The following is a 22334-nucleotide window of genomic DNA, read 5'->3' as shown; positions in this document are numbered from 1 at the left end:
CGAAACCTATTACCATTATTGAGAGCTAGCCGTAAACAGGCTAACCTTAACGTTATTCTGGCTAACTGGATTGCTATTCAGGCTAATCAGGATCAACCAGAGTGCAAGCATACTGCACTGTCTTCTTTGGTTTTGTATCGTTTCCCTCCTTTCGGCCGCTTCGGCGGGTTTCGTTTCGGTGGTTTCGCTCGCTTCGGTGGTTTCGTTTAGTTGTTTCGCGTTTTAATAAATGCACTGCAAGTGAGCTTTTTCAACATTTTTGCGGATATCTAATTGCATTATGGCATTTGTTGGTAAAAGCGAAGTACGACCTGAAGACCTTTTGAATAGTCCATGCTCAGGGACCACGTGAGGATATGCAGTTGTCGTGACTAAAAAAAAGGAAGGTGGAGTTATACGGAATACGACTTTGTATGATTAAATAACAATTAAACGTCTGCGAGCCCGAATTCCATATACTGTCCACAGCCTCTCTATTTTTCAACACACACACACCTAACGCGATAAACACTAGCAACCGGCTGATAAAAAATAGTTACCTTTTTATTTTTGTCATATATATTTGTAACGCTTATAATCAATAGATTTATATATGGGCGAGTACTATACTACTTGCCAGCAAGAGCGTACCCTCTCGTTAATTCCTAGTTATGTTAATAAAAATCCATCAAATATTTTCCTTAAAGCTGAGTTTGATCAAAACATGTCATATGCATCCAAACCTGCGGGGATATCGGAGGATATCAACAACAAGATGTGTGAAAATATTTGAAGGAAAATAAACCAGTAACCTCTATCTGTCCTTGGACATTACGGGTCAATATTTTTTGAATTGGAATTTAAACAGGTTTTTTAAGGCAGAGACTAAATTGTAGTATTATGAGCCGTAGTTTACTTAGACCACATTGGAAATGTAGCTATAGGTTAAGATTTTCTATCTATTTGTCGAAGCTTACAGTTTTACTCGTATAACTGCTCACTTCTAATTTCCACTTATTTTTTGCACGAAACGGAGGTTAGCTAGGAAGCTAAGATAATATGATCTGGGTTTAATTGTAAAAATCTGGTTTTTAACCCAAATTAAGGTTATTTTTTATATATTCATAGTTTTGTTTACATAAGAAAGTTTAATCTATGTCTTGTTAAGATAGGATAATATTTCTTTTTTTATTGCTCACTTACAGATCTGCAGCTAGTTTTTGACTCAAATTCTAACTTACTTCGCGTTTGTTATAGTCTTCTTACAGGGCAAGTGGCCCACAAAATGCTGCAAGAACAAGCAGTATATATTTCAGTGTCTTTCAAATATCCTTTGTCGTTTGTTTTGCCCATAAACTGCTATTGGCCAATCATGGCGCTTTCGTGCCTTACAACAGGTCAGTTTTTATACTGTATGTCATACCATGGTCTCTACTATTGGACGCATCGGTGGAACACCCGGAAAAAATTCCGCAGAATGCGCTACACTCTTAACATTCCGCAGTAACGTCTCTAGATATTCATCTTCTTCTGATTCGTATAGCTCGTCTATGGAGAGCAGAGATAAGGTCATGTTACCTGAATCTACAAATTCTTTGTCATTGCTGTCTTCAGTGTTTTCGAGAGGCTTTTTGATGAAGTCTTCTTCGTATAACTCTTCAGCAAGGGACTCCATCGAAGCAATGGGGCAAAGTTTCTTAACGCTTTCCTTTCTTTCAACTTCGTTTGAGAACAACTTTTCGAGTTCCTTGTTTTTGCTTTTCCGTTTTAACATTTTACCTTGAAAGGACTTTTTGATCGACTTAACAAATCGTCTTCCCAGCAGCCTTATATTTCTTTTTAGGTAATCGACCATAAAGTTTCCCAAATCGGCGTTGCTAAAGTCATTTCCGGGACTGTCGACTACTTCGAAATATGACTCGTTCAAAATGGCGAGAAACATGTTTAATAGAATAAACATCATCGTAAACATGTAGAGAAATACAAACAGCGGCCCCAACACGCCATTCACTGATTTGATCTCGTAAAAGAACATTTTGCCTCCCAGAAGCATTTGTAGTACGGCACGCAGAGAGTTGAAAAACGACGAGTATGGGCCCATAGTTGAACCAAATATAAGAAATGCTAGCTGAGTGTAGGCCAGCACTGTTGCCACGAAAATAACAAAGTATGAAACAAGCGGTCTCACAGCTCTTGCCAGAGTCCCCATCATTTGACACACATGGCGATTGAAGCGAATAAGACGAAGAAACTTCATTGTTACTATAAAGATGAGGAATGATAGCACGTAAATTTCGACCATCGACCAAAGAACAATGTAATCCGCGCTGGAAGTTTCAAATGGATTGTTTCTGACTTTCTCTACGAACCAACTTGTGTATTTAGCCTTTAGGAAGTAAATAACAACAGAGCTAACGGCTGTCAGGATTTGTAACAGCTCGACCCAATTCCAAAACCCGGTAAAGTACTTTTTCCTTTTTCGATATATCTTGGATGCCTCGTCAATAACGAAAAATATAATGATAACCATGAAAAGAAGTTGGCAGACTTCGTAAAGCTTTTGAAAGTTTTTGCTCGATGCCTTGTACAATGTTAACGTTTTGACGCTTCTTGTAAACACTATTCCTCCTGTAGCAGATCGCTCGTAAAGACCTTTTGTCACACTGAACAACGAGCTAGACGGATTGAAGATAGTAAATTCAATAAACACAGCCGCAGAGAATTCGTCGATCCAATTGTTTGCCTGAAGTTTGTTAACGACCTTTAAAGCAGACTTGATATTATACCCCAGATCAGCTACAAAGCCACCACCATTGTATGTGCTGTAAAAACCTTCATAGGGTAGAGTTTGTAAATCCCAAGAGGATTTATATCTCCACGGCTTTGGACACATCCTTTCCAATTCAAACACTGATTGGTTGTGGCTCGTGTTTGTGACTGGAATCCACTCAGGCAGATTGTAAGGTGTTGTGTATTCGTTTTTAGATGAATAAGAAGGAATGCATCTAGTGAACGCTTCTCCGAGTTGGAATGCTTTCTCTGTCACCTGACACACGCTTGCTGTGAATAAAACAATCAAAATCAAAATGGTAGAATTGCAGACCTCCTGTTTGGTTCAGCACGTAAAATTTCCTCCTCAATACCCGTCTGGTCACTGAACTGTGAGGCCTGAGCTGTCACCAGCGCAGAAAAAAAAAAATGCACCAGTTTTTTTTTTGTTTTTTTTTTTTTGACCCTGAAAAACTGCCGCCCCCCTTCTCCCACCAAAACGTATTATTTTTTTTCCAATTCTTCCAAACTTTTACCAGTACTTGCAACAGGCTGTGTTAACAAGAGAGTGCGTTTCTCCCTCCAAATAAAGCCAATGACAAAATGCAACGAAATGTGATAGCCGTTTCTGAATAGCTTCGTGCACAGCAACGACAACTCATCTTAAAATTTATAAGTTGAGTCGCTTTCGTTATCAACCTGGTGCTGACAAACTAAAATCATCGCCCTTTAAGTGTTTAATAACAAATAACTTTTCAAGTAGAAGGGCTAACGGTCATCTAAAACGGAAATGATAGCAGCTTCAGGTTGAAAATAAAAAGAAGTATCGAGAGCAAACTTTACCTGGTTTAATTCTTATTTGCCTGAGACGCGGCATTCCGACCATAAAAAGCTCTCTATTGCCCATAAAGCCTTCGTCGTAATCAAAGATCCATCCATTGTACCATCTGGTGTCATACAGAGCGGGGAAGAGTTTACTCCGCATCCATGTCCAAAATGATGAAATGTCATTGCCCTTTGAAAATGAAAATTATCAGGGCCCATATTTTCAAACAGATTAACCAAACCAATAATTAGGTGAACTTTAATTTCAGTTTAGTAGGTTTTTATAGATGATGTTGCATCTTAATGTCAAACTCCTCAAAACGTTTGTAATGAAAGCCAGTTATAAAATAAGAGAAAATAATATGATACCTAGATTTTTTTCTATTTCGATGCTGGATTTGTGTTAATCAATTGTGGAACAACAAGGAACTTAGTTTACGTGTAAATGTGTCGAACCGTTACCACTCTCGCAAGTTTTCAATTATTTTTTGTGGCACATTTACATTTCCCTTTTGCTGGGCTAACAGGATTCTGACACGGATGGATCCAGAATGTTTTTCACCGTTTCACGAAAATCGATCAGATTTTTAATAATATAAGTAAGCTTCCTAGATATTTTTAGAGTTGTTAAGCGGAATTTCCAAGTTTTAATATCAAAAAAGCGATGAACGCGATGGACAGGATTTTCCATACTTATAGAAGTTAACATTGACCAAATTATCTGACAAATTGCAACGAGTCATCCGAGGAAAATGGACTTGGTCAACACTACCACTTTAGGGAATTGAAATCTTAACATTTTCTTGGTAGTGCATGTCCCCGCACCCCCTTAGAGGCATGCAACTTTGGCGCTCTTGTTATCGTAATAATATAATATGAAAGTACCACTTTCGGGTAGAGGAAGGAAGGTGATATCAAATACTCTTGTGCTTACCTTGAAATTTGTAAACGCGTCCTCCATAGAGTTTGTCAATAAATAACGCGTGGAACTTCGATTTCCATAACAGACAATCATCAATAGTAGGACGAAAATCAAGAAAAACGTGATTTCGGCGAGAACTTTATACATCCCTTGAACTTTAGCTCGGAAATCTTTGGCTTTCTCCAGTTCATCCCCCTGAGGTGGTCCAGCCACTGTTTTATTGGCATTATCTTCTTTCTTATAGGTGACTCCAAAAACCTTCTCACGCTTAGGCGGTTTCTTGATAATGAGTGACAGCAAGGAAGCCAGTAGAATAACTTTGATTGGCTGAGATACAAAGACGTCTTGGATGAATGACACCGTGATTGAGGTAAGCCACTGGTTAGATGTATCCTTTCCCCACATCATGCTGTAGAATACGATGAAAGCTGCCGCAGCCAGAGACGTTAAAATACACATTATCCATCCAATGTAAACAAAGAAATGCGGCAGACACCCTGGAACTTTCTCTTTTTCTTCAGTTTCGTCTGCTTGTATGTCGAAAACGTTCTCGCGAGATTTCTGTTTGATGTTTCTGAAAATCATCACGATCAGTACGTTAACTGGAATCGCAATCAGACTACTCTGGATTCCAATCTTGATTTGCGTCCAGCTCATTTTTAAAGGCCCCACCTGAAAAGAATCTTGCGGTGCTGAACCGAAGTTGTAAAACATGGCGTTGGTTACCATGGCAGTGAACAAGATTGACAGGCAACACGATAATCGCTGGCAACGCGTGAATGCGATGTGAGGAGGCCTGGTTAACACAGATAACCATAAATGGCCATCGCCTAGACTCCTCGCGGTCCTGAACACAAACAGGTTTTTAAATTTCGCCAGCTCTTTTTTGTCCGCCGCATTTATTTCAAACTCAATCTCTCCAGAACCTTTCTCAAGTGCAAGCCATCGATTCGCAATAAAATGCCACATGTCTCCAGAGCTGGAATCTTCGATCTCTACTTGTCGAAGGAACCAAGTAGGGCTCTCGCCGCTGTTGTCATGCCAGATAAGTATCTTGAACAACCGGCCTAATGAGTTGGGCAGCGCGAGGGTAAAGCTATTTACGCTGCCTCGGGCAAATAATATCTTTCTTGCGTTTGAATGTGACAGTGAAATTGGACCACTGCAGCCTTCCTCCCCATAAAGCACAATTCCCACTTGAGCTGTTGTTCCTTGGTTTCTCCACATTCCAGTTTGCACGTGCAATTTGTAGATACATCCATTGCTGTAAAAATTTCCACTCAAGTGCACATTTCCTACCACCTGGTGATAAGAAAACAAGTAATTAAACTGGGGCACATAAAACGCAAGAGTTTAAACATCCAATAAGGGGGTGGCATCTCCCATAAGAAGACAAAGACTCGTGATCCAAACCGCACAGACACTTCATCTGTAGACTTTTTTTGGGAGATGGACTACATTTCAAACAATCTGGAGGCAATTTGTTTCGACTGTCATGTATGCAAAAAAATCTCGCTTCATAGGGACTTTAATAGATATATCGTGTTCTAGTGCAAGTCAGGAATCTCATTAGGTCTTCCATGCATCATTGTGTAGTTGCTTCTAAACCATACGCACTCTTTTATTGAAAGAAAAATTAATCTTTATTTTTCTTTTACTTATCAAGTCATGGCTGAGGAATAACTGTTGAACAGTGGAACTTTCAACATCTAACGGACACCAGGTTTGAACAATTTTCGCTGTCGCTCAACGCCCACAAGCCGAGAATTCGCCAAACAAAGTCGAGAAGCTCATCCTAACGGAGACCTTTTGCAACAATAAGAGACCAGACTCCATTTACCAGGTACATGGATATAGTATTGTAACTGTTAGCACTTTAGAGATTTTTAGTTTTGTAACCAGATGAATTTAAAGTAATTGGTTGTATTGGGGTATTTTTTACTTTTTTAAAGTTGAAAACGAAGAAACGAAAAAAAAACATTATCTTACCTTCATTTCATCGTTCTTGTCAGCTCTTCGGGCAAAAACAAGTGCTATGACGTACGCACCAAATATGGAACACACAGTGGCTAGAACAACAAAATTTCCAGTCTCTGACAGTTTTCCAAAATTTTCCCAGACTTTGTCAAAATCGATCGGATTTGGTGCCACAAAGAAATCTCCACCAAAAGCTGAGAGGTGAGTACAAAGGCAATGTAAGCTACCGGACTTAGTCTTTGGTCCAATCTGAATAAGAGATGATATATAAAATTTTAACAAGTTAGCTTTGTACAGAATGCAAATAGGGAAAAATATTTGCATAATGGGAAGCATTCAAGATTCACAACACAAATACAGAAGGAATACAACTCTGTACGACCTATTGCGAGGTCTAAAATGAGACGCTTACGCATCATATGCAGATATGTACTCAAATTATCAATTTTTATATGTTTACGCTTTTCATTCAGATGTTAAAGTTTTCGATTGTAAAAGGTTTGAAAATAAAATGAAAAGCAAATTTCATCCTACAATTCAACTTGTTAAAGACAAGACCCAAGAAAATATAGAAAAGAGAATAAGAATAATTATCTCAAATTCAAATACACCGCTGCTCTAAGGTGAACTTTGGCACAAGTTTTCCACGCGTTGCTTTAGCTACGCACAGACGTTACACAAGTTATATTTGCTCAACGTACCGTGCATCCTTCATTAGTCCAGACCTGTTTCTCTTCAGACCAATACAAACAGCTTGTTACTGTCACTGACATCGTGTAGTTCACGTCCGTGCTCCTGTTATATTTCGGTATTACAATCTTCGGTGTCGGGGGAGGGGTGGTTGGAGGATCTTTGACGCCAATGCAAGAACGCTTCTGACGACCGCCTTGGCTTCCGCACGACCGTGCAACACGACTGCGCGCCTTTTCAGTGTTGTTTGCAACAAACATAATGCCAATGTAATGGGTTTCTGTTTTTCCCGTGATGTTACTAGATAGTGATATCTCGTAGGGATTGTTACTGCAGTTGTGGTATCCAGTGCTTTTGGAGTACGCGGCACAAGATGAGAAATCAGGAACGCGAGTTTTGAACTGGTAGTCAGTTGGTGTCGGCTTCTTCTCTGCAGTCACAAAAATTTCCAAAAACTCTCCGCGCTCGGGTTGGATCTCAAAAGAGACAATGGAGTTGGCCGATGGAATATTGATCCGGTGGTATTGTAAGTTGCTGGTGCCATTACTAGGTTTTACGAAATATTGCTCATCGGATTTGTTTCCAGTCTTTGGGTCCTTTCGGGTAACTGGTATAAAGAGCTCAACTGGATCTCTGAGGCCAGTGATTTTAAGACTGGTTCCATCGTCTCTCTTCAAACTGAAGTCCACCACAGATGATTGGATACCTTTTGCACTGTCATCCCAAGTGAAAGGGTTCTCGTTAAACGAAGTCATCTGACGGAAAAAAAATGAAATAAGTATCATGGAAAGTCAAGAGAAAATAAATGTGGAAAGTCTTGTCACAAATAAGAAGATTAACGGTGCGACCGTCATGCAGTCTTCTAAGAGCAAATATTCAAGTCGTTGAGCTTTGCACAGACAGAAAAAACAGGGGCAAAGTAAAATATGAACCGAATTTGTTGATTTGAATTTGATTACCACTAGCAATATGGCTAAGGCTCAAGACAATATCACGGAAATAGCTACACAAATTTCCTCTTTTCCTGCGCTTTCTTCGATGCTGGGCGTTGAGATTCACCTACTACACAGGTAATATAGCAGATATGCATGCATGTTATTTGATCGTGAGCTAAAGCTAAGTTATCTTACCGCGCGTAACGGAGCGTAGAAGCGTTAGGAATGTCAATTTTGGTCCCTACCTGAGCATCAACAGATTTCAAGTTTGCCGCTTCGGCTCCAAACAACGTCTTAGCTGATGGTAAGGAAACTTTCTGTTTTCCCTCGCCTAGTGTTTTTCCCGACATCTTGGCCGGCGTTTGTCGATCCAACGTCACTGACAATTTGTCGGTGTGAAAAACGCTTGGCTTCTCACCAGGCACCTTGACTGCTAGGAGACCGCTCCCTAGTTTGTCGATGAGATGAAGAGTTTTCTTGGCGATATCTTTGTTCTATACCGGGGGAAAAACAAATAGCGTTTTCTGAGTTGCATAAGTTCGTCTCGAGTGAGGAATTCGGTTCTCGATAGCATATTCCTTTGGAAGTTGCAGTAAGAATGCGAAATATTATGCCATTGGAATCGTTTTCGTTTGAGCTGGGTTAGGGCTTACGAGGGATAAGAGGTGAAAAACTGAGAGGGTTGATGGTCTGTTTGGTGCGAATTTTAAGCGGTGACTTTCGCGCCCTCTGCGCCCCCCCGGCTGGCGCCGGCGGCGGGGCTCCTGGCCTCGGTCGGGGGGGCCGGGGGCTGCGGTCCCTGGTCGCCCGCTGCCGCCGGGCCCTGGCTGGGGTTCGTCGCGTGCCGGCGGTCGCGCCGTCGGGCTGCCCTCGGCGGCCTCCTCTGGCGCCGGTGCCTCTAGAGGTCGCTGTACATCCAAATACTTTAAAGTCGTTTAAATGTAGCTACCTGCTTTTTCTCTTGATCAACATTGCCCTCTTGTTCCAATTCCCCATCCGTTTGTTCCTTGAACGCAGTGGCCTTCTTGGCAGACTTGCTGAGAGAATTGGACATTCCCTGTAGGAGATTACCTCCGATGTCTTGAACCAAGTCAGCGTTCTGTCCCTCGGCGCTGATTTGGGAAGTAATGAAGTCCGTCATGTTCTCTAAAAGGCCGACTGCATTTTCCTGAATTAAAAACAAAGCAAAACAAAATATAAAAAAAAATGAAATTTTAGTGCTCCTCTTACCCCTTAGAGATAAACGCCAAACGAGACAAATATGACGGGGCTTCCAAAATCATTTTCTTAGTAATTTATGATTAAATTTTTAAGAAATTAAAAGGAAGAGAGAAAGGGGAAAAGAAAGAGAGGGTGAGAACGGGCGTGAAGTCAAGGAGAGTATGTATCATCATACCTGTGCTGTCACTGCTATATCCTTCTTTCCTTCGGTCGCCATGACAACAACTGCTAATAGTTGAGTGACCTGCTGCATACTGTTAACTTCTACAGTGGATATCTGTTCCAGTATGGTTTCCTTTACCTTTGGAAAGAAAAAATAATTCTGTAAGATGATGGGCCAATGACTTTCAGTGTCAAGCGGCAAGTTGGCGAAAAAAGGTCCATCAACTTTTAATATTATTCGCTCTGTTTCGGCGGCAAAGCCGCGAAGGAATTTTTCTGAGCAGCAAAACCGCGAAGGATTTCCACTCAACTACTCCTAATTCTCCCCGAAACAATGCACCCATGTGCGAAATCTTGCCAGATACGAAAGTGAATCAGCCGAAACCAACAAATGAGGCAAGTGTTATCGTCATCTGTCTAAACATATGGTTTTAAGGTTGCAATGAATGAGCAAACCGTTGCTCTTTGTTTCCGCCATTTCGAGGTTCTTTGCGTGTACCCAAAGGATTCAATTAGCTATCACAAAATTCATGAGCCTACAACTTTACTCGATTCACTCAGTTCAAATTAACAAACTTTGCTGGCCCATTTAAACTTTCAGAAAGGTCCATTAACTTAAAAAACAATTCATAAATGTTGACATTTAAGGCCTCTCACCGCTTGCTTGTCTTCGTTGCCTACATTGGCATCCTCTACAGCCGTAAGAATAGAGTAAGCCATTTGCGCAGCTTCGTCGACATTCCCGCCATCTACAAGTCCTTTAAGGTGGCTGTCTCCACCGGTTGCAGATGTTTCCAGAACTTTAGAAAGGTCGTCTGGAGGTATCGGCTTCACCTGGAAGACAACACCTGTGTTCAAATTGGTGTATCCAAAGACTATAGGTTATCATGAACAGAGCTCAATTAGGCCTGTGGTCATACGAGAAATTAAGGTCATTCCTCGCATATTGCATTGTACATCCCTACTGTGCATAATTTTACGCGCAAATAGCGTGGGCATATTAACACAATGGCGGATTTTTCTTTTTGAATTGGCTCGCGATAGGCAAAGTTTGAACAAAAAGCTATTGTCAGCTCTCTTCAGGTAACGTAATGACCCTAACAAAACCGGAAAACCAAGAAAGAGCGTCCAAGAATTAAACAAAACAAAAGTCATGTCAATAATTGGTGAGGTTTATTATATCTGGAGAACATCTACCTCTCACCGGGTCTGTTGCTGAGAGTAATAAAAAAATTTAGTCATCATTCCACTTCATATAGTAACTGGAAAGAAAGAACCCGTCCAGGAACAATTCCACGAGCTAATAAAAAATCCAAAGGTATAGCGAATAAAATACTTTGACAGATGGTAACATCATTTCTCAGTAATGCATACTACCAATCTACCAAGGTAGCCCTATAGATAGTTATATTTTACCTGAACGTGAAGTCGTTGAACAGTGGAGGCACCCAGCGAGTCTGATACCAGAACCTCCACAGTTATTTTCCCAAGAGGCAATCGGGCGATGGCATGGGAAGAAGGCCCACTGTCAAGCACCAACACTCCAGAACTGGTTTGATATCTGAACAGTATATTAGAACAAAAATCCATTAATCTTAGTTTATAGACACTCGAAATGGTTTATCATCAAAATATAATACATGACACGGTTTGGCAGAGACAATTCAACTAAGAGTAACATGGATCAGGCAGATGACTTAATTCGCCCGTTAAACCAATTCACGTTAAATTAGTCCTGATATATTTGATTATTCTGCCTTTTCAAACGCAAAAATGCTCACTGCAAAGTGATGATTCAAATTATACAAATGCCAACACTCCCTTAGTCCTTATCCACCAGCATCGTCACCACTAAACGGAATTCACGTGTAGTAATGACAATACCAATAATAACCGGCCTTTTTTACAACAATTTCTTCATCAGAACCTGCTATGAATTGGCCTACCTGAACTCGTAGTTTAAAGGCAGCTCATCATCCGACCATCCAGAGCAACTAAAGTTGAACTCTGTTTTTAACACAAAGCCTTCGCTTGGTGCCACAAAGCAGCCACCTTGACCACCAGAAACACGCGGAGGAGAGTTGGTAACGAACATTATTTCCTCTCCAAACGTGAATCCATTTGGTAGCGTTACAACTACCCTTATCTTGTACTTGTTATTTTCCTCCAAAACCTGCTTATCGCCTGGAATTACAAGATTGGGACTGTTTATGTCAGTTAATATTTTGTCTTTGAGGTTGGGTACGTTTTTCCAGCCCTTCTCTCCAGAGAATTTACGTTTGAGCAATAACCAGTTGTATTCGATGATTCTGTCACAAAGCGGCCCTGAGCACGAAGATTGTAAAGTCAACCGCTGGTTGACACTCACTTTAGACCCGCAGTTGGTCGTGCATCTGCAAAATAAGTTGGAGGCTGTAAGGTTTTTTGCTAATACACAACCCGCCGATGGAAATCTCGACAATACAGGTAGCCAGGCGATTACCCAGTTGCCTTTTGTCCCTGCTTCAAAACGTGTCCCCGACCAAACCTTTCAAACGAAAAATGAGTTTTTACTCTTATCGTAATTTTACCTTTTAAAAAACTTTGAATAGATTGTTAAGTGTCTATCTTTGACTGATTACGGTTCATCTTCCCCATTTTCAATTTTCCATACCCGCGTTTGCCCACCTCTGTGTCACTTTATAAAGCAATGTTGTCCCTGAGAACCAAGTCAGCTCTACATGCATGCATCGTTTTTATAAACTGCGAGGAAACTTGCAAACTTGTCTTAGGGATAGGAATCTTAGTTGGTGAGGTAGAACGTTCCAAGACAGCGGGACTGTTATCCACATGAACAATCTTACTCACCTACCAATGATGATTTCGGGGCATACAGCTAACCCCGGTCATTTTACTTAACAGTAAGTAAAATTGGCCTTGACCCCTGTGGCGGATACTCCTGATACCTTTTCTAATCTATCATCATATCTTCATATCGTTTCGGGAAAAACATTTCTAGTCCTCACCTGATAGAAATTACAAAGGGCTCTTCTACTCTTAGTTTGTGTGTCGCCTGGGATGACCTATCTCCTTTCTGAATGACAACTTTAAAAAAATAGGTATTGTTTCCTCGTAAATTGTTCAAATTAAGATAAAGCAGGGGCGATGAATTGTTGATTTTTCCTTGACAACCACCTGCGTCGTTTGGGGGAATTGCAGAAAGCTCATCGTGGTTATCACGCGACGTGTTTTCTTCTCTACAGTACCAAGCCAAGGTAAGGCCTTCAGTCTTTTTGTACCTTTTCTCAGGGTCGTAACTCTCAGCAGCACTTATTATGATAACGGTCTCATTTCCCCTAATGACACTGGAGGGTCCGGCAATTTTCGCTATGAGCGGAGGTAGAATAATTCTAACGTACCCGTAGTCGTACGTTATGACGTCAGAACTCGCGTTTTTGACGAGGCACCGGATATACATGTACCCAGCACCGAATAGCCTCGGGTAAAGTTTCTTCGTTCTCCCTGGTCTACTTGCCCCGTAAGGAATAACTTGATTGCACAACCCGGTTTCTTCTTCGCATTTACACACCTCCCAGTGAAGTTGATAGCCACTCGACATGTCGCAGTTGTCCTGCAATGTTGCTTGAAGAGGAAAGCGATCGCTGGTGTATATAACTGTTGCATTCTCCGGAGATTTTTCCAGGTCAACAGTGACACTTGGATAGTCACACCTACAATCAACTGAAGGAGGTAAGAACAGTTACCACAATTAAAACAACAGCAAAATGAAAATTTAACAGGACGCCAAAACCCTCCCTTGTACCCCGACCACCGTCTGCAAAAGAAAAAATTCGTTCAGAATCTGGTATAAAAATATCTTTTAACGACTGAAAACGTTTTGGATATCCAGGTGGAAAAGGTGGGACTGCATAAAATCGACACATTCTTACGGCAAGCCAATCAAACTTTCTATCCTAGACAACAAAGAACTGCTAGAATTAAGACTGAAACTACACAGTCATTCAGAACAGATTTTGATCCGTAAACAAGAATTGCGAAACTTACGCACACGAGGAAGAAACAAAAAAAAAAATTATACGCTTCTGTTATTCGAGTTAATCGTTTGTAAGCCGAGCGATTTTTTTTTTTCAACAAATCTTGCTGAGAACAGGTCAAAACTCAACAAAATTGAGCTTTTCCGCCGAAAAAATTTCGATGGTACTTTAAAGAAAAAAGTTAAGTTGAACGAAATATTTGTCTATAAGTCGAGCGTATAAAGGGGCAACGTGAGAATGAAGCGTAAACACATGGCAATGACCCAGGACATGGCTTGAACCCAGACTTCTCCATCTAGAGTCAGGCACGTTAAACACTAGGCTACCGCACCTCCCACACAGTGAATTAAAAGTTGGTTTTTTACTTACAACGATCCTCTGTTCTGAGTGGAAGGCCAAGTGTCGTAAAATCTCCATTCTGTATGGTTCTTTCCAACTCTTGGCCCACAGCAACCCTCTCTGACTGAGTGCAATAAATTTTGATCTCTGCTGCCATGATAGGTTTTCTCATGTATGACTGCGGACTGAGTAAACATAGAACAATATGATTTTAGAAACTCTAGACGTAATTGTCCATGGGTGTTAATAACATCAACATATAAGGATCTTTAGGCCTACATTTTGCTTTGGATTTCAATTTACTTAGTTTATCGTCAAAAAATGGTTTTCTTTTGGAAGGTACAGTTGAATCTTGATGACTCAAACCCTCAATAATCTCGAACATTTCGCTAACAGTCTTAATTGTGCGATAATAGTTGGTGAGAACTGAACTGTTGCTAACAGATAGTCAACTACTAGTCATTTTGTTTGACGTTAGGGACTTTGTAGGGTCATAGAAGGTGTTAGTGCAAAACGGGATTAAGAAAAGAACGTTATGAATTAGTGTGGTTGCCAGTTGATAATTTAACGGCAGGTTGAAAGTTTAAAAAAAATAGCACGATTGGTTTGGAAAAAAGTGGTTTTGACACACTCATGCTACAAGAGTGAAGCAAAACTTTACAACAATAACTCCAATCAGAATATATTATGAATTTTTCTACCTCAGTCTTCGTAAGCCAGCAAAGAGAAACCCAGGAACTCTTGCAAGCAACTCTGTCACCTGAAACAAAGATGACGGAGAAGCCATTAAACGTTTCATTAATCATGTCATGTGAGGATGTGCTGATGGCACGGAGACTACTTTTTAAACATCCGACAGTCACAGTACCTCTGAGAGCATTTCTTGTTTCAAAGTCATGTAAGCTTCGCTCTTGGTGTTGGCGTAATCCAGTGTAAAACGCGAGTTCGATACAGTGAGCACTTCCACAAAATAGAATTCTAAGAAACAGAAAACCTGTTAATAGGGCTTAAAAACGAAACGTACAATTTGCCAAAAATAAAAACGTAGACCAAGCAGTGCCGTACCACGAGAAACTCACGAAGGAATAAAGGAAAGAAGGAACGAAGTTGTAGTAAGCCTGTCTCTGTAAACCTCTTTTAAACATGGTAAGCCAAGCCACTTTATAAACCACAAAAACAATTATTTTGAATTCACGATAATTTTTTAAAATTCCCTACACACCATATTTTTCTTCTGTTGTCACTGTTTGTAATATTGTTTAGGCAGAAATAAATTAAACAGTTTTCTAATTTTATGTGAGAAGGCTGATTTACGCATTGAGAAAAGTAATAAGCTATATAATATAGAGAGTTTAGCGTACTCTGGTTAAAAGTGATAAATCAAAGTGTTCCAAGTGTTTAAACGTACTTATATAGCTTCATGGATTGGCACAAAATATATTGGAGAACAAACCTGGCTTGCAGCCATAAAGCTCCATTCGAAAGCCAATGTTATCATTCCAGAAGACTGGGTTGATCGTCACGCTTCGTGTCACCACAGGAATCGCCAGATTTTGATATTGAATGGAGCTTGAGTCAAAGTTTCCAGTGAAAGTCTGCAGCAGTAAAAAGAGAATATGGTTTAAAAAGCGGAGTAGAAATTTCGAGTAGTGGCTAGAAAGAATGCAAATAGTTTTAAGTAAGTAAGAAAACGATCTTAGAAGAATGGTATTTTGTTCCACTTTAAACATATGAGCTTTACTGGGGTTACTGTAAAAAATGCCAAACCCGGGAAAGTCGTTCCCTTCTCTTACACGCTGCGCAGTCTCTTGAAAAGGAGAAGATAAAATGTTATATTTAGATAGTGTTACGAAGTATAATAATAAATCCCCTTTTAAATTATTTTACCAGTAATACACACGATCATTTCACTCATTTCTCGCATTTATTCTATATGAAACTCGTAAAATATTTACAATTATTATCTGAAAAACCATCAATAAGGTGTATATGTCGTGAAACAAAGGACAATACAACTTGACACTTAAGCCCGGGCCAAGCGAGGATGAGAGTTGATAAGAGATAACTCTCATGAGAGTTTACGTCAACTCTCATCGACTATTACCAACTCGAGCCAAACGACAGAAAACTCTCATCAACTCTCATAAAAAAATTTGAACACGTTCAAAGTCGATGAGAGCGCATGAGAGCGCACGGGAGTTGATGAGAGTGCATGAGAATTCCATGCCAAACGAGAGTGAGAGTTTGAACTCTCATCAACTCTCACCCTCGTCTGGCCCGGGCTTTAGGACCGAACGCGTAAACGTTAACGTACTCATTCACCTTTATCGTTTCGCCATCTTCCTCTGTGCAATACACTGTTTCCTCTGCACTTAACTTATCATAAAACACCATGTAGCTCATCACCCACTCGCTAAAAGACGAATTACCGTAACCTTGAGTAGCGATGCCTGTTATCACCATAGGTTGGTCCATGTTAATCTTTAGCCAATGAAAAAGAACATCAGTTTTCGTATCAGCTCTGTATCCCGCCGGCCAACTTGTTAGGTTCAGTCTAGCTCGGTGTGCTCCGAATGTCGCAAAGTCATCGTCGTATGCGCTCGAAGCAGACATCTGATCATCTCGGATTCTGTAGTCTGCGATTCCCAGCGGCTTGTTGCATGCGTCTGCGGAAGAATCAGGAAAGAAATGGTTTGAGAGAAATCATCGCGTTTTGCTTTATTTAAATAATCAAAGGAACTCTTTAACAAATCGTCTTGATTTGAAAGAACACCATTAACGAGGACGACGCTTGGCAGAATATTTTGCCTCATGGACAACAATGGAGACTGGTGCGGCGCGCGTTGGACAACCTTGCGAGCAACTGATTTTTTTCCTACGCCGAAACGTGTCAGTAACCAACTGCTCGCAGAGTGGCGTTGGACAGACCAATTGGGTACACTATATACTCTCAAGTCTGTTGAAGCCTTGAGTGTGTACTTTCTTATATTCTTTACAAATACAAATGACTAGTGTAAATGTATTTCAAACTACATAGTAAATTTCTAATAACGTATTTATTATTCACCAATTTTCTTTCACGGGAACTTAACTACGAACTGTGATTTACGTTGCGTTCATATGGCTCTCCATTTGAAAAAATTAAGTAATGAAAAACAAATGTAAGAAATGTAAGTTTGTTTCAATTCGTAAGCTAGCTCGAAACTTTGTAGATCGTTTAGGAGAAATTCTTTTTGACCAATCTAGGAGTCTGTTCAGTTCTATTGTTGAGGGGTCGCACTCGTTCGCTTAGCGAAGAGGTAGTAAGACTTTTTATTCCGTCACTCAGGAACAACTTCTTAGCTGTTCATAATAAAATTTTCGAAGTTAAGCTTCTCTGGGAGTAGATAATTTTAAAATATCTACCCGAATAATTCGAATTCACCTTATGCACACTAATGAGTTTCCTGTAAACACGAACCGCCGTATACCCTACAAGATCTTTTTAAAGTTGACCAATCTAGGAGTCTGTTCAGTTCTAGTGTTGAGGGGTCGCACTCGTTCGCTTAGCGAAGAGGTAGTAAGACTCTTTATTCCGTCACTCAGGAACCACTTTTTTTTATCTTGGCTCAGAAGAGCACCTTGCTAAATACCTCGTCAGTAGGAACGGGATAACAGGACCGGGAACGGGATAGGACGGTATCTTACAACACAATTAAAAACACCTTCATACGACTTTCAAAAACGAACAACGAGGTTCAAAATACGCCCAACAGAGCACTTACGCCAAAACAAAAAATTTTGTCGGAGGTTCTAAGCAAGGTCAGGAGACAAACCCAAACATGACCAACAAAGGACGATATTGTTCGAGAAGTAATATCTATTAACGGCCAAGGGCAAATAACTTGAATGAATTAACTGTATGTGCGGTCTTGGAGGGTCCTTGAATCACGAGACTAGCACAAAAATTTAAAAAACCACAAAGCTAAAACCTACACCGTTTCAAAAACCAATATCAAAGTTCAAAACGCTGGGTACGCTTCTTTAACGTAATACTTCAGGAAATATAACTGAACAGGTACACGGCAAAATAAAATTTATTTGTTTAAAACAATGTACTCGGGTAATGTTGCGAACAACCGAAGACTTTACGGCAATGTTAATAAATCAAAATTTGAATCAGTTCTAAGTAAAAGAGTTTACCGAGAAGCCAGCTCAAGAAACCTACCAACCGGGTAACCGGTGGGTGAGTTAACATTACACATCTGATTTTATCTTTCTTCGCGTCGCAGCGACTCGAATTAAATTTCGTTGTTTGAAACATTTGATGTACATAAAAAGTTTTTGTAAAATAGCGTTTTCTAATCAGATATGTTGTTGTAATAAAGAAAATTTTAAAGCCGTTGAGTTGTGAAAAATTATATGTAAGTAACGTACAGAACTAGGAGCCCATCGACAGGACCAAAATTTCGTCGAAGTGCAAATGTAAATGGCTTCCTATTAACTTTTATAAATTCGAGAATGATCACCGTTAAGTAAAATAAATAACATGATTATCTCTATTTATTTGTCGATTTATTATTGGTGTGAAAGTGCACTGAAAAGGCAAGTACGTGTGCTCATTATGCCTTGCTTATGCAAATAATTGGTTTCATGTTTTGTTTTCGTAAATTAGCTGTTCATAATAAAATTTTCGAAGTTAAGCTTCTATGTGAGAAAAATTCGTAAACAAATTTAAAATATCTACCCGAATCTTCCACCTTATGCACACTATTGAGTTTTCTGTAAACACCAAACGCCGTACACCCTATAAGATCTGTTTTCCACTAATTTCCGTCAGTTGCGTCATGTTAATACCATGCTAAAAATTAACGCGGCATTTCACTTGAAACGTGAATCAGAATAATTTAAAGTAAATCATGGATTTTTCTTCTCAGCGAGGTTAAATAAACGTATTTCATATCCAAGTTACAAAAATCGACATGCTTTGGTTTCTGTACTTTTAATTTTAAAAAGTGTATGTCAAGTTCACATTGTTCTCCCCGTCGTATAATGTGTTTTTGCAATTTGGGGCGGTTTTTATTAAAAATAATTATCATCCTCTCCCTGAATTCATTGTTTTGCTTATTAAATATAGCTGCAAATTTCGCAACGAAATTCTATTGGCAGCCCTATTTCTCCGTTAACTGCTACACAATACGACTGTCTAATGAATCCAGGTGATTAAATTTTTGCCTATTATACTTAACCGTGTTTAACCCACTGAGCATAGCCGAAAGCTTAATCAGCGTAACCTACTGATATATTGTATACTGTGATATTTGTGTGTGTCTACAGAAATTTTATTGAATTAAATGAGTCGCGCTTTTCCTAACTCGGAGATTTCAAGACATTCAATATAATTTTCATAGAATTAAACGATTACACTACAATTTGTCCATAAAACGGTATCGCGACCCCCCCCCCCCCCCCCCCCCCGTCTGCTATCCTTATTACAGGGCTGTCATTATATGCCATACCTACCCAAAACATGAAATTAACCGAAATAAAATCAGCAGCTGGATGTATAAATAAAGTTCAATTTGATGAAATATAATAAATATTCGATCATGAGAAATATTAGCCTTTTTCAGTTGTAAACAGCGAACACTTCTCTTTCCCCTTCAAGAAACCGAACCCTTAATAATGTATTTGAACAGCTTTGTTTGATGACAAAATGTTCACACATTATTCCATTTACCTCCTCCACAAAATAAACAAATGTCTGCTATGGTCTTCAAAGAGCAATTGCTCTTGACGTACAAGGCGAGTGCAGTGAAAACATGAAGAATTTCCTAAAGCTAGAAGCTATATCATTCTGGCTACCCAACAGTGTAAATTTATAGTTGATAAAACAAAGAAATAATTGTGAAGCGTCCGCGTTGGTACATTTGTTCCATTAAACCAGTGACGTTGGATTTGAGTGCGCGCCGCGAGAAACACGCGCCGTATTACAAGAGTATTGATAACGCTTCCTACCTGGGCATCGTGAGATTCCTGAACGCACTGCAATCAAGAATAGCGCGAGAAGTTGTCTCACCACCACATGGAGCCGGACTCTCTTTGTCATATTTTATATGGTCGGGCGTAGCCTGATAAAACCATTCGTCCAGTAGCAAAGGCTGAAGAAACTCGGTATAAAATCAACGGGGGTCGATCACTGTTGATATTCGTCTGATTGGGCGTCAAATTTTGATATCACAGATGTGACGTACCAGATCGTCTTGAGCAGATAGCTGTCCGAATGAGCTCTATGATATCTTGCTGAAAAAAAATTAAAATTGCAAATATTCGTAAATAACCCGGCTCTAGTTTAAGTTACAAGGGGAGATTATTTCGAACCTTTGTGCAATATAGCACTTCTTTTGTTTTTGGTGAAAGAGCAGAGCCAATAAAGCAACATAAAAATTAATATCCGATGAAGTAATACGAAAATTGTTAACCCCGGAATACGGAAGAAGTATCCATTTCACAAAACAGCCGATTTCATATTTTTTTATTATTTTTAAATGACTAGTTACGAATTCTGTTTATCCGTTTAAAATTGAATTCTCCTCGGCAACCGCCTTTCATTCTAAGAATTTATTAGTACCTCAAATAGCTATTAAGTTGACGCTATTAAATTTGAAGCAGCAGTTTCTGTATTTGCTCACACCTTTACGACAATCAAAAAATGACATTGCTGCCTGCTTAAGAAAGTTTTCCTTGTTTATTTTTTATTCATTATTTTAATTTATCCCGTGTAACGAGGAATAGACTAGCTTTCCTGTTTTTCTCTTTGGATCTACAGTACGTGATTCATTTTACATTTTTAACTTGACGCATTGAATACAAATATTTGCGAACTGACACAAGATATACAAAGCACTCTCTTATAGGTATCAGTAATGCAGTGACATGAAGAAACGTTTGCTCCACGTTTACAAATTTGCCTAGTCGATACCATCAATAAGTTTACTGTCACTTATAAAATAATAAAAAAATCTATCGATTCAATATAACAGTTATCGTTGGGTTTACTATACAATCTAGGTATTTTTTTTGAGGTTCTCAAAATAGGTGACACATGTGCCCCATTTCCTATTAAACATCATGGTCAGAACGCAAGCTTTGCCAAAATATATTGGTCTTGGAAACGTTTCTCCATGTTTTCATGTTAAACTGTTATTAATCTTTATCGTTATCACCAATAGCCATCCCAATAAGTTGCCGCCATTTTAAGAGTATCAAAGATGTGTTCCTTTCTGATCGAGCCCTTGTTGTTGCGGAAGTTTTGACGTTCTCGAAAAATTGCGCAAACGATACTTGACAGGTTTTACATTATCATACTTGTAATTAGAACTCTGCACTGAACGAAAGCTTAATAATACCGTTGAAATACATAATATACCACACATACCATTCGAATTACTGCACCACAGTCGACTTGTATTAGTTGTTTAACTGACAAAGATTGATCACCGCCAGGAGATTGTTACAAAATTACATATCGTTTGACCGCTTGCAGATGTCAACAATTGACGCAGCTCCGTTAACCCGAGTTCGACACAAAATAGCCCATACTGAATATTTAACCAAAGAAACCTTTAGGGCTATTTATGCATCAGATCCTTGCTCCTTCTTAGGCCCCGTCCACACTGACCCGGGTAAATTTGAAAACGCATCTTTTTTTCTCCGGTTAGGCCAACCGTCTACACTGAAACGGCGTTTTCGGTCACCGAAAACGGAGCTTTTCAAAAACGCTCACCAATGAGCGTTTGGACTTGGAGCGTGAAATAGTGTATTTTTATATTTTATTGTAAATAATTTTAGAGGGCCACTGGTTTGTTAGTATTTTTATGTTATTTTAGTGCTACCCTCGTTAAATAAAGACTTTACCTTTACTTTTATTTTTACTTACTAATGAAGCGTATCGTTTTCAAATTTACCCGGGTTAATGTGGACGGAAAACATTTTACGCGGCGTTTTCAAATTTCTCCGTTTTCAAATTTACCCGGGTAAGTGTGGACGGGGCCTTAATTAAGCACTACTCATTCTAAGTAATATGTGTGTGTTGCTTTGGCAGAGCTCTGTTTCCTGGGACAAAACTATTTTAATGTCTAGACTTGATTAAATCACCGAGCATAAGTTTCTAGAATTTTCCCTGTATGAATTAACTACTTGAAAACGAATTTGTTTTAATAATATTGATGAATAAATGTAAATGAGTAAATGACAAAAATAACTAATTAAAATTAACGGGAACTGTTTTCCTTTCATTTATTGTTAGGTGCATTTGTATTGAGAAGTTAAGGTGTAACTCGTATGTGAACCACGTATTAGTGGTTGAAACACCTCTTTGTATTTTGTTTAGTTTTCCATTATCAAACAGTTTTAATAATAATTACAAATTTGTTTTCTTTTCCAGCTATTTGTCATTCAATTTTATTTCATCGAATAAAAACCGTTTGCATTGTTTGTATA

The 22334-nt window shown here is 39.4% G+C and overlaps 1 protein-coding gene across 4 annotated transcripts in view; it reads right to left on the bottom strand.

The window, feature by feature from the left end:
- Nucleotides 1-522: 522 nt before the first annotated feature.
- The window catches only part of LOC144634269 (polycystin-1-like protein 2), a 29641-nt gene continuing 7829 nt past the window's right edge, over nt 523-22334 (bottom strand). For 2 of the 4 annotated variants that reach the window (XM_078493176.1, XM_078493175.1), the window contains 18 exons: nt 19851-20135; nt 16176-16519; nt 15307-15448; nt 14722-14831; nt 14555-14613; nt 13884-14038; nt 12486-13200; nt 11427-11873; nt 10897-11041; nt 10138-10314; nt 9494-9619; nt 9047-9265; nt 8343-8591; nt 7174-7917; nt 6485-6721; nt 4508-5797; nt 3592-3763; nt 523-3039 (listed from right to left, as the gene is read on the bottom strand). In XM_078493176.1, the coding sequence (XP_078349302.1) occupies nt 1397-3039; nt 3592-3763; nt 4508-5797; nt 6485-6721; nt 7174-7917; nt 8343-8591; nt 9047-9265; nt 9494-9619; nt 10138-10314; nt 10897-11041; nt 11427-11873; nt 12486-13200; nt 13884-14038; nt 14555-14613; nt 14722-14831; nt 15307-15448; nt 16176-16519; nt 19851-19941 (7065 nt within the window). In that variant the 5' untranslated portion in view covers nt 19942-20135 and the 3' untranslated portion in view covers nt 523-1396. Of the gene's footprint in view, nt 3040-3591; nt 3764-4507; nt 5798-6484; nt 6722-7173; nt 7918-8342; nt 8592-9046; nt 9266-9493; nt 9620-10137; nt 10315-10896; nt 11042-11426; nt 11874-12485; nt 13201-13883; nt 14039-14554; nt 14614-14721; nt 14832-15306; nt 15449-16175; nt 16520-19850; nt 20136-21270; nt 21403-22334 lie in introns of those variants that run through there. The other 2 variants (XM_078493178.1, XM_078493177.1) reach the window with 2 other exon arrangements.

This window comes from Oculina patagonica, chromosome 13 (genome assembly GCF_052425735.1).
Source record: "Oculina patagonica isolate OP01 chromosome 13, crgOcupat, whole genome shotgun sequence".
Taxonomy (NCBI): Eukaryota; Metazoa; Cnidaria; class Anthozoa; order Scleractinia; family Oculinidae; genus Oculina; species Oculina patagonica.
This window is presented reverse-complemented; position numbering and strand designations above follow the sequence as displayed.